Source organism: Salvelinus sp. IW2-2015, linkage group LG15, assembly GCF_002910315.2.
Source record: "Salvelinus sp. IW2-2015 linkage group LG15, ASM291031v2, whole genome shotgun sequence".
NCBI classification, from domain to species: domain Eukaryota; kingdom Metazoa; phylum Chordata; class Actinopteri; order Salmoniformes; family Salmonidae; genus Salvelinus; species Salvelinus sp. IW2-2015.
Window position 1 is genome coordinate 10,109,511 of NC_036855.1, and position 15,377 is coordinate 10,124,887.

Sequence of the window (15,377 nt, forward strand, 5' to 3'; positions counted from 1 at the left end):
ACTGCTGTAGTTACTTACAATGATATATTAAACGCTTTCATAGGTGGTGAGTAGCGCCTCTCAATAGATTATTTTAACGTCAACCCAAAACTATTTTGAGCAGCACGACACCTCATACATGTTGCTTCATCAATAACAATCTCAACCCGAAATTGAGATTTGATAGGCCACTCACTGGAAGAAGGATATTATTGTCAAATACATTAATCACAGCAACGTGATGTATACTCTTTTCGCTCAGAATTCCGTGTACAAAAGATTTCAAGCAATACGATGTTTGAACTTTGTAACCCATCGACGTTACTTGCTAGCGTTCAACAAGGGCGAATTCTTCACGCCGATTCTGTTGCAGAACGTCTCTTAAACGGAACGAAACGGGGCGGGACCTACCTGAATTTGTCCAATGGAAACTCTCCTTTTAGTCGCAAAACTGTTTGGATAAATGAGTACACCCCTGTTGTTTATCTGGTGCACACGTGTGGCCACCATAGACATTGTAACCATCACCACGCGCAAGACGGTAGAGGTAAGCCTACGACTAATTAGTTAATGTAGGAGTTAACTACAGTTACTAACGGAACTAACCTCGGTCATCGAACAATATTTAGCTCTCAAAAACGCTGTAAGAATCTAGCTACCAGGCTATTCTTGCTTCCATACAGTTTCACCACTATTGGGACTAGTCCAAGCCCATTTCCACTGCCAAGTTATCATAGTAATGTTAACTACATATTATTGCATTTGGGAGTTTAAACTTGTTCAGATCCACGAATATCCATCCACATTGTAGAATTCCCCTTGAAATGTTTTAGGCTAAATCCAGAGAGATTGATAGACTACTGTTATCATTGTCCGAGATAGGTTAGTCTACAAAAGTACTAGCTATCAGAAATATTGATGAGCGGGTTATCTCTTTTGACCTAGTCTATTTGATGTTTGACAAACGTATTAGTAAACTATTTAATGGTCATATATGTTTGTGCTCACTGCTCAGCCATCTACTCAAGCATGTTAGAGGAAAGGGTTGTAGAAATGGCCCTCCACCATTCTGAGCCAGGTTCACTTTGAAGGTCAAATTTGGCAGAGAAGATTATTCCTTTTTGTGGGAACGTGAGGGTAGCAAGGATGTCTTGCTTTACGGATTTTGTATGCAGATATGGTATCATTTTGCTTCGTCCTATACCAATGTTTAGGTCAGCGGATCTCAAAGTGGGGTCCGCGGTCGAGGTACTGTAGGGGTTCTGCGGACAGCTCTTTTTATTTATATTAGAGAGAAAGATATATATTTTTTTATATAAACCAAATTACATTATTTTTTTGGGGCCAGGCCTCCCGAGTGGCGTAGCGGTCTAAGTAAGTAAGTAGCATTGCAGTACTTGAGGCGTCATTACAGCCCCTGGTTCGATTCCAGACTGTGTCACAGTCGGCCGTGACTGGGAGACCCATGAGGCGGTGCACAATTGGCCCAGCGTCGTCCGGGTTATGGGGAGGGATTGGCTGGCCGCGATTTTCTTGTCCCATTGCGCTCTAGTGACTCCTTGTGGCGGGCCGGGCGCCTGCAAACTGACCCCAGTTGCCAGCAGTACAGTGTTTCCTTGGTGCGGCTGTCTTCCGGGTTAAGCGAGCAGTGCGGCTTGGCAGGGTCGTGTTTTGGAGAATGCATGGCTTTCGACCTTCGCATCTCCCGAGTCCGTATGGGAGTTGCAGTGATGGGACAAGTCTGTAACTACAAATTGGATATCACAAAATTGGGGAGGAAAAGGGGTTATAACATTTTATTAAACAAAAAATTTAACAAATTTTGGCCAAGGTGGAAGAATTTTAGAGGGTGTAATACAATACAACATATCATTATAAATCTACTATGTATGTTCTTAACCCTGGACAACATGGGCCTGGCATGCTCAAAGGGATACTGGGTATCCACAGTACTTTAGCTCACCAATTATACATTTTTCAACTAACTACTTATATTCCCCCCCAATTTATTTTTATTTTTTTACTTGGATGCACTGTAATCTAAGCTTTAAAACTGCAGTTCATCTCCATGGCAAAATGTGTAGAATTGCAGGATATTAGCTTTAAAGCTGCAACAACAAAAAATCTCTCTGCCCCATGGAAAATTGCTTGAAAACTAACATTTTCTCTCCTTTAAAATGTTTATTCCCAGAGCCCGAGACTTGGTTCATCCAGCCATGCACTGCCAAAGTCATAAATCTCCTTGTATGCTATTTGTTATCTAACTCAAGTTGTTCTGATTATGAGGGGTCTCTGATGAATTTGCTTTCACAAAAGGGGTCCCCGGCCCCAAAAAGTTTGAGAACCCCTGGTTTAGGCTATATGACTTGCCTGCCTGCCTGTCCCAGATACTAACTACCTTTAGCGCCTATTGATGAAGGTCCGGGGTACTTTTGTTAAGAGCTCCGACGCTCGATCTAACCGTGAACACGCATCGCTTGCAGTACGGTTTTGGAAACATTAGTAACGTATCTTCCATATCAGCGAGAAATCATTCAAAAAGGTGAAATTAGTACACCTTTCATAGGGTTAGTGTTCCCACACAGCCATATCTTTCATGTTACAGCACGTGTTTACGGAAGACTGAGGCGGTGATAATTAGCCATCTAGCATTCTACGAACACCTGTGTAATGGAAGAAGGTTGCCAGAAATGTGTTTGAACTGAAAAATACTGTCAGCTGCAACTGATAAAGCCAGTTAAAACAGTGTCCAACAAGTTTATATTTTGTATTTGTGAAATTATTTTGATGTGATATGAAGACGGGTGAAAGTAGATTAAATCTTTTTACCGGTATTGGACACCCAAGCACGCACACTTTTTTTTTTTTTTAATATAGCCTAGGTGTAATCATAGAATTCCATATAGAATCCCTATTAATATCATATGATCTCTGTGGGCCTGGTAGCCTAGGCCTAGTAAAGATTTATATTACTTTCAACATGCATTAACTTTTTAATGTGGCATAAGCACAACCAGTCATAATGTTTTCATCTGAAAGGCACTCCTGTAGACTAACCGCAAAATAATTCCAGCATTCAAACAGTGAACTGTGCACCTGCAATTTGATGAATGTTGAGACATCTGTTACAAAACAACTACATGTATTGTAATAACATTCTGCAATTGTCATTAGGCCTACACTTGAAGCCTGAATTGATGCTTCCACAGTTGTCCACGCGTCCCTAAGTCACAGCCACTCATCTTTTCTTGGCACTTTGTGATAATTGTGATAGGCTCATGTTTTACCGGTATGGCGTACCCTCACTATTTATTTTCCCGGGATGCCATATCGGCTTACTTCCACCCCTGTATGAAAGTAAAGGGCTTTATGTTTCTAGAATCATATCTCAACTCACGTTTAGATGGAGTATTTGGCTGTTTTGGCTGCCAGAGCCAGTCTACCTCTGAAAATAACATAAAAGGTCCTTGGATCTTAAGGAGTAATTCTTGGGGTTGTCCCTCCCCCTCCACATTTTATTCCCTCACTGCTGACCTTTCCTCCATGTGTCACAATGACAGATGTTAGCTGTGTTTGTATGAATGAAACCCACTCGGCTCTCTCGTCAGCTGCCAGAGTAAGGTTGTCACAAAGTAGTAGTGAAGGAATAGCCTACTCACTAGCCTAGTCCCTAAAAACACTGCAAAAGTTTTCGCAACTGAAAAAAACAACCCATTTGGGTTGTTCATTTACAGGCTACCTTGTGCACTGCCATAACAGGCATGTTTCTTTGCCTGCTTGTAGTTTACATTCCTGTTTGTGTCTGGGCTTTCAGAGACTGTCCTTATGAGGTAGAAGTTGCCTCTAACCACAGATCTGGGATCAGATTACCTTACTGCCTGACTGTAAATATTAGCGGGGGATAAAGAAGACATCTAACCCTTGAACAGAGATTGGGGTCAACCTCCACATAATCTGTTCTCTCAGTGTAGTGTTGGGAAAGCATTCCCCCATCTCAGATTGTGCTGAAATCGTTTCTGTTAGAAAAAGATAAGATTAGCATTCCTGAAACATTATTTTCCTAATGTAATTAAGCTAATTGATTGCACCCAAATTGGCCATTTTAATTTAAGGGATTCATATAATCTACTATAAATATAGTACCGAACATCCGGTTTGAACCATAATTCTTGCTAACAATGAGTAAGACGAGGAATCCAATACAATTATCAAAAAGCCACCCATGTACACCCCCACGCCAATCCCACACCAACAAAAAGTATACAATATCAGTTGTCTATGTCTGACAAGTAGTATGGAGCTGTGGCTTGGAGTAGGCCTATTGTGTTTTCATCCTTTGTAATGTATTACCTGTGATTCTGGTGATTTTGTTTTTTTCCCCTCTGTTCAGAGAAATTAGCCATTGAAGTCGTTTGCATTATTTACCATAAATGAGTGTGAAAGTACCAGGTTTTCCCCACTAGACGCCACTGTTCCTGCTACTGCCACAAACTTGTATCAATTTGGCTGGACTCTTGTGTTTATTAAATGGATCAGAACATTTTCTTTGCAACTTTGGGTACAAAAGCAATAGCATTTGCTCATGATAAAATAAATTGTGTGGTCATCCTTACAATTCAAGCCAGTCCTCCATGAAAGCAATTCATAACAGGGGAAAAAATGACATCACCAGATTCAGGAGGAATACATTACATAGAATGAAAAAGCAATACTCCAAGCCGTAGCTCCATACTACTTGTTAGACATAGGGAACTGATACTGTATACTGGTTGTTGAGGTGGGTTTGGTGTGGGGGGGTCCGTGGGTGAATTTCGTTGGATTCCTCATGACCATTTTATTGGATTCCTCATGTGTTACTCAATGGTAGGAAGAAGTTTGGTCCAAAGCAGATGTTGGGTACTATATTTATTGAATATTATTTGAATCCAATAAATCAAAAGGGACAATTTGGGTGCAATCAATTATATTCATTTCTTCATCAAAAAAAAAAGTTAACAAATTGTTACAGAAACAATTTAAGAACAATTTGTGATGGAGGGTGTCATGTCTTGCTGAAATGACATTGAACGACTCTGAATAGATTTTATACAAGGTGTTTTGCTTCTATGGAAACGGTTGCTTGTGCACTTTACTGAATTCCTTATGAGGCAGTCGCATAATTAATTTGAATCCATATTTATTTTCTAATGATAAAAGTTGGTACAGTCAGGAAATTGGGATCAGTATCATACATCTATTTTTATTTTGCAGTTTCAAGAGGATGTCTGAATGCTCCCACTTCTACTCTTGGGATTACTACTGATATTGTGGCTACTCTGGATGATTAAGGTCAAGCAGATGCTGGAGAAAGGGGGGGAAATAGCGACTGGCTGTGGAACCCCTGCAGCTGCAGCACAAGAGGAGATGCAAGCGGCCGATAGACCCACTGCGGCTGCACACGCCCCTGCTCCACCCCCTGCTAAACACTCCACACCCATGGGTCTTGCAGCATCTACCTCAACAGATAGCGGGGACAACCGTCCCCTAACCCACATTGACCCCACTGTCGGTCCCATGATACCCAGTGCAGGGGGTTCCCAGGCTCCTCAGGCCTCTTCAGAGGAAATGAAGCACACACAGCCGTCCCTTCCCTTTGTTGTCCCTCAGCCTCCCGGTAGAACGATCAGGCCCAAACTCATCTCAGGCCCAGAAGCTCGACGAGCGCGCCTCAAATTCATCCTGGGGGCATCGGAGGACAATTCTTCAGATGAAGATCTGCCTTTGAAACCCCCTACAGGTTTTGGTTCCTCTCAGGCAGCGGCCACCTCCTGCCTACGACAAACCGTATCAGCAACCTCAACCACCTTCTCCCCCCCACAGCAAGTTACATCAGTAACATCAACCCCTACCTCCCATGGCATGAGGTAGGCCATAGCATGTTGGTTAACTTCTTTTAAGTTAACTTAATTTTCATATTACACTGAACAATAATATGAACGCAACATGCAAAGTGTTTGTCCTGTGTTTCATGAACTGAAATAAAAGATCCCAGAAAAAGCTTATTTCTCCCAAATTTTGTGCACAAATTTGTTTACATCTCTGTTATTGAGTATTTCTCCTTTGCCAAGATAATCCATCCACCTGACAGGTGTGGCATATCAAGAAGCTGATTAAATAGCATGATCATTACACAGGTCCACCTTGTGCTGGGGACAATAAAAGGCCACTCTAAAATGTGCAGTTTTGTCACATAATACAATGACACAAATGTCTCAAGTTGAGGGAGCATGCAACACCTGTCAGGTGGATGGATTTTCTTGGCAAAGGAGAAATGCTCACTAACATGAGCTCATGAAATGTGACCAACACTTTACATCTTGCGTTTATATTTTTGTTCAGTATAGAATAAACAGGTTTAGACATCTTTGTTTTCTCTACTCCGATGACATTGGAATTGTATTTAGTTCCGAACGTGTTGATAGTGAATGCAAGTGCTTGCTCCATCAACCCAGTGTTAAGAATCAATGAATCATTCAGCAGATTAGCTTGTGACTAGTGAGGTGAGGCTGCCTGTCAGTGCAGTAGTCTCTGGGTATCAGCAGAGTGCGCTGTTGTCCAAAAGGCGAGACCAATTGTTAGAATGAAAGGCAAACTTGCCAGCCACATTGTGGTATTATTGCTGCCCCATGCTGTATCCAAACAACCAGCTGCCTATGATCACCTGACCACAGCATGCATGCTGACAGTAACTTGTGTTATTGTCGCATGCCTCACCTCTGCACTTTTAATGGAACAAGTGTCGTTGACTTTGAGAACCAGGGTCTGAGTCTACGTCCCTTGGAAGTTCTCTGCAAATACATTTGACTTGCTGTATGTAGCCTTTAGGCATAGAGCACAAGGTGCTATTGTTGATCTTTTTTTGGTGACATCACAATGGATATCTCAGGTAGTTGGTCAGCTGAGCATATCTAAGTCTACTTGACACAGGTTCAGTTGGCTTTGACTGCCACAGTCCACTCTAAGCCGAGTTTTTAAAAGCTTGTTTGTTTGTACTCTTGAGCCACATGTGCAGGAATCACCATGGAGGTGAAACTGAAAGGGGAGAGATAAGATAGCTTTCCATGTGTTTTCAGGGATTCTAGTTATTCCACGTTGTGAAGTAGCATAGGCCTATGAGTAGCACTGACTGACATGATGCCACTGTGTATGCCTACACATAACACCTACCAATTATGTTTTGAAAATTTCAGTCAGTTTGCTACATGGAAGGATTAGCCTCCCACGTTTTTGTTTACAATATGCTAGAAGGTTACCATAAGCTATAGGTTGGTGGTTCGTGAAGGGACAAGTTAGTTGTATTTAACTTTAATGAGAACTTGATACATCCACTCTGTGTGTGTGTGTGTGTGTGTGTGTGTGTGTGTGAACGTGTTTTTGTATGCGTGTGTGTAAGAGAAGATTGTCAAACACGTCCACACCAGATCTGGGTTCAAATACTATTTAGGGTATTTCAATTACTTTCAATTTGTTTTATTTTTAGTAGTAAATTGGAATGTATTTGGAAATACGCAAATACACTGACTCAAATACACTACCATGTATTAGAAAATATAAAAAAATAGTAGGCTAATTTTAGGAAATTATTAGAAAATGCTTTCAAATACTTACAATAGAGGTAGTTCAATTGAGGGCATGCTTAACTGAATGAACAGCAGAGACAATGCAAGCATTAATATTTATTAAAATAGTTTAGAGATTGGAACCAACAGACTGCCAAATAGTTAGTCCGGATATCTATTTGGCTAACTATTTAACTATCTGCATGGACACTTTTTGCCCCAACCCTTTTACTCATCACATACACTGCTGCTACTGTTTACTATCTGGCACTTAATTCCTAGTTGTATATACATGTCTACCTCAATTACCTCGTACTCCTGCACATCCACTCGGTATTGGTACCCCTTGGATATACACTACCGGTTAAAAGTTTTAGAACACCTACTCATTCAAGGATTTTTCTTTATTTTTACTATTTTCTACGTATAATAATAGGGAAGACATCAAAACTATGAAATACCACATATGGAATCATGTAGTAACCAAAAAAGTGTTAAACAATTCAAAATATATTTGAGATTCTTCAATTAGCCACCCTTTGCCATGATGATAGCTATGGAAGTTTTTGGCATTCTCTCAACCAGCTTTGCCTGGAATGCTTTTCCCACAGTCTTGAAGGAGTTCCCACATAAGATGAGCACTTGTTGGCTGCGGTCCGACTCATCCCAAACCATCTCAATTTGGTTGAGGTCAGGGGATTGTGGAGGCCAGGTCATCTGATGCAGCACTCCATCACTCTCCTTCTTGGTAAAATAGCCCTTACACAGCGTGGAGGTGTGTTGGGTCATTGTTTTGTTGAAAAACAAATGATAGTCCCACTAGGCCCAAACCAGATGGGATGGCGTATCGCTGCAGAATGGTGTGGTAGCCATGCTGGTTAAGTGTGCCTTGAATTCTAAATAAGTCACAGACGGTGTCACCAGCAAAGCACTCCCACACCATAACACCACCTTCTCCACGCTTCACGGTGGAAAATACACATGCAGAGATCATCCGTTCACCCACACCACATCTCACAAAGACACAGAGGTTGGAACCAAAAATCTCCAATTTGGACTCCAGACCAAAGGACAGATTTCCACCGGTCTAATGTCCATTGCTCGTGTTTCTTGACCCAAGCCAGTCTTTTTTTATTGGTGTCATTTAGTAGTGGTTTCTTTGCAGCAATTTGACCATGAAAGCCTGATTCACGCAGTCTCTAATTGAACAGTTGATGTTGAGATGTGTCTGTTACTTGACCTCTGTGATGCATTTATTTAGGCTGCAATTTCTGAACTTATCCACTGCAGCAGAAGTAACTCTGAGTCTTCCATTCCTGTGGCGGTCCTCATGAGAGCCAGTTTCATCATAGCACTTGATGGTTTTTGTGACTGCACTTGAAGAAACTTTCAATGTTCCGTATTGACTGACATTCATGTCTTAAAGTAATGATGGACTGTCGTTTCTCTTTGCTTATTTGAGCTGTTCTTGCCATAATATGGACTTGGTATTTTACCAAATAGGGCTATCTTCTGTATACCACTCTACCTTGTCACAAAACAACTGATTGGCTCAAACGCATTAAGGAGGAAAGAAATTCCACAAATTAACTTTTAACAAGGCACACCTGTTCATTGAAATGCTTTCCAGGTGACTACCTCATGAAGCTGGTTGAGAGAATGCCAAGAGTGTGCAAAGCTGTCATCAAGGCAAAGGGTGGCTACTTTGAAGAATCCTAGATATAATATATTTTGATCTCAAATATTTTGATTTGTTTAACACTTTTTTTGGTTACTACATGATTCTATATATGTCATTTCATAGTTTTGATGTCTACACTATTATTTTACAAATCAGAAAATAGTACAAATAAAGAAAAACCCTTGAATCAGTAGGTGTTCTAAAACTTTTGACCGGTAGTGTACCCAATATATACAAAGATTGTGTATCTATTATTACTTTTATCATTGTGTTTTACTTTTCAATTATTTCTGTATTTTCTTTCTCTCTGCATTGTTGGGAAAACCTGTAAGTAAGCATTTCACTGTTAGTCCACACGTTGTTTACGAAGCACGTGGCAAATAAAATGTTTTTTTGTTGACATAATAGGGCAACTATATGTGATTATACAGCTATACTAATCACGATCATTCACATTGTCTGCATAATTAGAATCTAACATTAATTTGCATGAGACAAAGTCCACTTGATCGAAGGTTATTGCTCTAGTATCCTATGGTGCCACTGATGCCAATGACATATTGCCACCAACTGGTCTGGTGTACCATCCTAAAGTGTCAGTGCCTTTATATTCACACAGCTTCTAAGGACATACATAAGCTTTACATACCAAATGTCATTGCCCCATGTGCATCTGTTCAGTTCTAGTAGCCAGTTGTTGCCCATGGTGGAATCATCTAACCCGCTGGCTCCTGAAATCCCATGAGCACCCGAGTCTAGAAGCAGTTTAGCTAACGTCAAACATTTGCATTTCACTAGCCAGCTGAACTGTAAAACAAGAAAACATCTGATGACTCAAACACTATCTAGCAAGCACTCCTCTGCAATAATGTTATTGGGATGCGGGAATGTTACATTCGCCTTTTAATTGTAAGTTAACTGTCATTGAATGTTGTGGTCACTACTGGTTTCCGATTCAAGGCGAGAGAATCTGTCTCATGTTTCTCACGGACTCGAAGTGACGTCACGCACCCACGAAACCTCAACCAATCACTCAATGGATATTAATGACTTTGCCTCAGGGAATCCTACTAGGTCGAAAATATATATTCAACCCAGTGTTGTAGTACTTGAGACCAGGTATTGAGTGACTTGGTCTTGTCTCGGTGTCTGATACATTTGTACTCGGTCTCGGACAGTGAGGACTTGTAATTTCTTCACGAGACTAGCGGAGTAAAAAACGAATCAGCTGCTTCCATTCAGTCGGTGTATAAAACAGCTTCGCCAGGCCGAATATATACACTTCTTTCTTGAATCATTATATTAACAGACTTTATGTATATTATGGACATGTTTGCGCAGTGGCGAACCTATAGGCCTTCAGTGTGTGACAGGTTTGTGATTCTGAAAGGACAGCAACCGTAATACCAGGGAACTCAGGAGAGTGCACTTTTTGTAAAACACAAAGGGTAAGTGGTGAAGTGGAGGGTATACAAAGGTATAAATCATATTTTTTCCCCCAGTGTGAATTGCGTATACTCACTTCTACATCCCTACTGATGCGTATCAAAGTAGTGGAGGTATACGATTTATCAATTATGTAGTACAATAGTTAAATCATGCAAAGTAGCCTACACAATCGCAAAGCACGTGAAATATATTCACCTGTGCGTTGCGCACACAGCCTAGTTTCAGCGGAATATCATCTGCAGGCAGAAAGATGAAACGGTTTTGGCATGGAGCAGCTCACAGAAGAATGACATCGGTAGCCGGTAGAGTAGGAAAGACGTTTCAAGTTATATCTACCAGTAAATTATAACTAAGGCAACAATGGGTATGAAAAAGTTTAGTCTGAAGTGTTGGTTAGTAGGCTATTTGTGATGCGTAATTGTCATCATGTGCTGTTTGCATCAGGGCGTAGACATGGATGGGGTGGACAGATGCCAACCCACTGGGGAGCCAGGCCCAGACAGGCCCACCCAATCAGATAGTCATTTAAGCATTGTTGTGGACTTAGACCATCAAGTTTTGTTATTGAAAAACGATCTAAAAAAAAACAGGAAAATGTACGCTTTTTCACTCAGGATGCCTTTCTGTCACAGGGCGGTCCGCTTGGCAACTTTTTGGCACAATTAGAGTAGGCACCACTACACCAGTGTAGATTTGGCCTTGTGTTTTAGATTATTGACCTGCTGAAAGGTGAGTTTGTGTCCCACTGTATATTGCAAAGCAGACAACCAGGTTTTCCTTGTAGGATTTTGCCTGTGCTTATAGCTGTATTCCATTTATTTTTATCCTAAAAATATTCACTAGTCCTTTCCAATGACAAGCATACCTATAACATGATGCAGCCACCACCATGCTTGAAAATATGAAGAGTGGTACTCAGTGATTTGTTGTGTTGGATTTGCCCCAAACATAATACTTTGTATTCAGGACAAAAAGTAAGTTTCTTTGCCACATTTTTTACATTATTACTTAAGTGCCTTGTTGCAACAGGATTCATGTTTTGGAATATTTTTATTCTGTACAGGCTTCCTTTTCATTCTGTAATTTAGGCTAGGATTGTGGAGTATCTACAATGTTCTTGATCCATCCTCAGTTGTCTCATAACCATTTAAAAATAAATCTAACTGTTTTAAATTCACCGTTGGCCTCGTGGTGAAATCCCTGAGCACTTTCCTTCCTCTCCAGCAATTGAGTTAGGAAGGACGCCTGTATCTTTGTATTGATACACCATCCAAAGCGTAATTAATAACTTCACCATGCTCAAAGGTATTTTCAGTGTCTGCTTGTTTTATTTTTGCACATCTACCAATAGGTGCCCTTCTTTGCTAAGCATTGAAAAACCTCCCTGGTCTTTGTGGTTGAAATTCACAACTCAATTTGAGGGAACATACAGATAATTGTTTGTGTGGGGTAGAGATGGGGTAGTCATTAAAAAATCATGTTAACCACTATTATTGAACACAGAATGAGTCCATGCAACTTAATGCACATTTTTACTACTGAACTTATTTAGGCTTGCCATAACAAAGGGTTTGAATACTGCAGTAAACCGTTGGGTGGAGCGTGCAGAGATTGACAGGGAGGCTTTAGTCCGCAAAAACAACTTTACTAAGACAGAAAATAAATATCAAAAAAATTACTTAGGTTTTGCTCGGTATTTTAAGAGACTGGTGTCCGTCTCTCTCCCGCGGTGTGCCATCGTGCTACTTTTATTTAGCCTCCACGGCTGGTTGGCACCTTCCTCTAATTACCTCCACTTAGCTGTCCGTGTCGAGGTGCCCAGCTCTCGTATTCCCAGCAGAGGGAGCCAATGTCGCCTCACGTACCTCCCCTCTATTACCATCCCCCGGGTAGACCTCCTGGGATACCACAATACGTATTGACTCAAGACATTTCAGCTTAATTTATTAATTAGTAAACAATAATACAAACAAAATTCCACTTTGACATTATGGGGTATTGTGTATAGATCAATGACACAATCTCAATTGACTCAATTTTAAATTCAGGCTGTAACGCAACAGAATGTGGAAAAGTAAAGGGTTGTGAATACTTTCTGAAGGCACTGTAAATGGACACGTAAATTCTGATTGATCAATAACTCAGCCATCTCTTAACCAATCCCTAAGCTTCAAAGATGGAGGAAAGTTTATCATGACGGACCTTATGGGTCAGTATTTGTTCAGTATGAGGAAAGACATCTACATACAAAGTTAAGTCTCTAGGTCAAACGTGCAGCTGATATGAAGGTTTAAATGAGACTGCCTATACCAGCGCCACCTATTGGCCAGTCGGTGCTGTTCTTTTTGACCAAGTTACTCATGGCCTTTAGTTTCTGTGTGCCATGTTAGAACAAAAGTTACCAAACCTATGCTTGAGTTATTTGATCAAGTGGAAAAAAAGATTATCCAAAAAATAACAATACGTTTCACGGCTTTGTTGTGAACCCCTAATTATATTGTGCTTACTGAAGTGAGCTATCCATTCAGACCAGCCTTACTGATTGTACCTCTGTATCAATTACATTTGATTTCGGGTCATATTAGAAAATACTCAAATACATATTTATTTGAACTCAGGTCTGCCACACACACACAGAGAGAGACTGTTGTGTTCTGTTCCCCGTTCCATATGGTTCTGTGGTTGAAGGATGTTTTGATATGCCTGTGGGAGGGGTGAAGGGAGGGCTTGGCTCATAGAGGAAGGGACTGGTGGAGGTTGTATTGTTTTGGTCTTAGATTTCAACTCCGCCATTCACACACCAGAGACTATCTGCCATGGAGGGTGATGGAAGTTTCAACTGCTGGTTTCAGTATCTCAGGTTAGTTTCTTCCTTTTGCTTTTTTAAGTAGCCTTCTGTTTTTCTCTGATTCTTGGACTGCAGGTTTCAGACAACAGCTTATTTCAGGGTATGCGATTTCAGAACTGTATAATACTGTCTAGAGAACTGCTTTACCATGTTTTATACTTGATAGTTGGTTTGTCTGAGTTGGTAGACAGAATATGTAGTAAACAATGATGGCTGTTCTGTTGACATTGTGGCTATGGTTGAGTGTGTTATGTAACTGAGCAGTGCTGGTCTTGGCACGTGTAGCCCCTATAAAGAGGAAGTTAGGGAAATGACATCAATTCCCTCTCACAATTTGGCCCCACTCACCAGAGGGCAAATTGAACAAAGTAGTGGTGGAGCTTGACGAATGCACTTTCAGCACAGGAATATGAAACACAACATGCAACAATTTTTACAATTTTACTGATTTAAAGTTCATATAAGGAAATCAGTCAATTGAAATAAATAAATTGGGCCCTAATCTATGGATTTCACATAACTGGGCAGGGTCACAGCCATGGGTGGGCCTGGGAGCGCATAGGCCCACCTACTTGGGAGCCAGGCCCACCTATGGCTGTGCCCCTGCCTAGCCAATCAGAATTAGTTTTTCCCCCACAAAAGAGCTTTATTACATACAGAAATACTCCTCAATTTCATCAGCTGTCCGGGTGGCTGGTTTCAGATGAAGGCGGATGTGGAGGTCCTGGGCTGGTGTTGTTACACGTGGTCTGCTGTTGTGAGGCCAGTTGGACGTACTGTCAAATTCTCTAAAACAACGTTGGAGGCAGCTTATGGTAGAGGTCTGGCGGACATTCCTGCAGTCAGCTTTTCAATTGCACGCTCCCTCAACTTGAGACATTTGTGGCGTTGTGTGACAAAACTGCACATTTTAGAGTGGCCTTGTATTGTCCCCAGCACAAGGTGCACCTGTGTAATGATCATGCTGTTTAATCAACTTCATGATATGCCACAGCTGTCAGGCGGATGGATTATCTTGGCAAAGGAGAAATTCTCACTAACAGGGATGTAAACATTTCAGAGAAATATGCTTTTTGTGCATATGGAACATTTCTGGGATTGTTTATTTCAGCTCATGAAACATGGGACCAACACTTTGCATGTTGCGTTTACATTTCTAGTCAGTGTATATTCAGCATAACTCAAATAGAATGTGTGTGTGTTTTCCACAGTGATGCTGTCCATCACCCTTATAACAGTGCCACTTCATGTGTTGCCTTCATGTCCTGGCACAATCCCTGTCTCCAAAATAGATAACTACCTGGTACTATGTATTCCACCCCACCGGACCATTACGCATAGTGGTTGTGGAAACCATTCAAAACTTGGCTATACCAAAAGCACTTCACGCATAATCAATAATCACAGGTGTACAAGCAATGAAAATCAGAAATTCACACTGACATGTAATGCGTATGAAACAAGTTTTCTGGACATTTCGGTAAAGGGAGTGGGTGGCTTTAGCATGGACCTAGGAAGCCGACGGACAGGAATTCCCTACGCACAGGTAGCTTCCAACCCTGCACCCCTAAAAATAACCTCCCTATCAGCCAATACTGTTGCATACATATGATCTGTAGTAGGCGCACTGGATGAATGTTTCATACAGCGGCGTTACCAGGAGTAATGGCTGCATGACATTACAAAAATATTGAGACTCACACTCCCAAACCAGCCCCCCCCCTGAACAACGAGCCCAATGCCTCCTTTAATACTGCTCTTAAATACAAGTAAAACTAAATGCATGCTCTTCAACCGATCGCTGCCTGCACCTGCCCGCCCG

At 41.2% G+C, this 15,377-nt stretch overlaps 1 protein-coding gene across 1 annotated transcript in view; it reads left to right on the top strand.

Moving 5' to 3' along the window:
* Positions 1-392: 392 nt before the first annotated feature.
* Positions 393-15,377, top strand: part of LOC111974209 (acetyl-CoA carboxylase 2-like) — a 64,633-nt gene continuing 49,648 nt past the window's right edge. The window contains exons 1-2 of the mRNA XM_024001860.2: positions 393-526; positions 5,230-5,882. Of these exons, the coding sequence (XP_023857628.1) occupies positions 5,248-5,882 (635 nt within the window). The 5' untranslated portion in view covers positions 393-526; positions 5,230-5,247. The remainder of the gene's footprint in view (positions 527-5,229; positions 5,883-15,377) is intronic.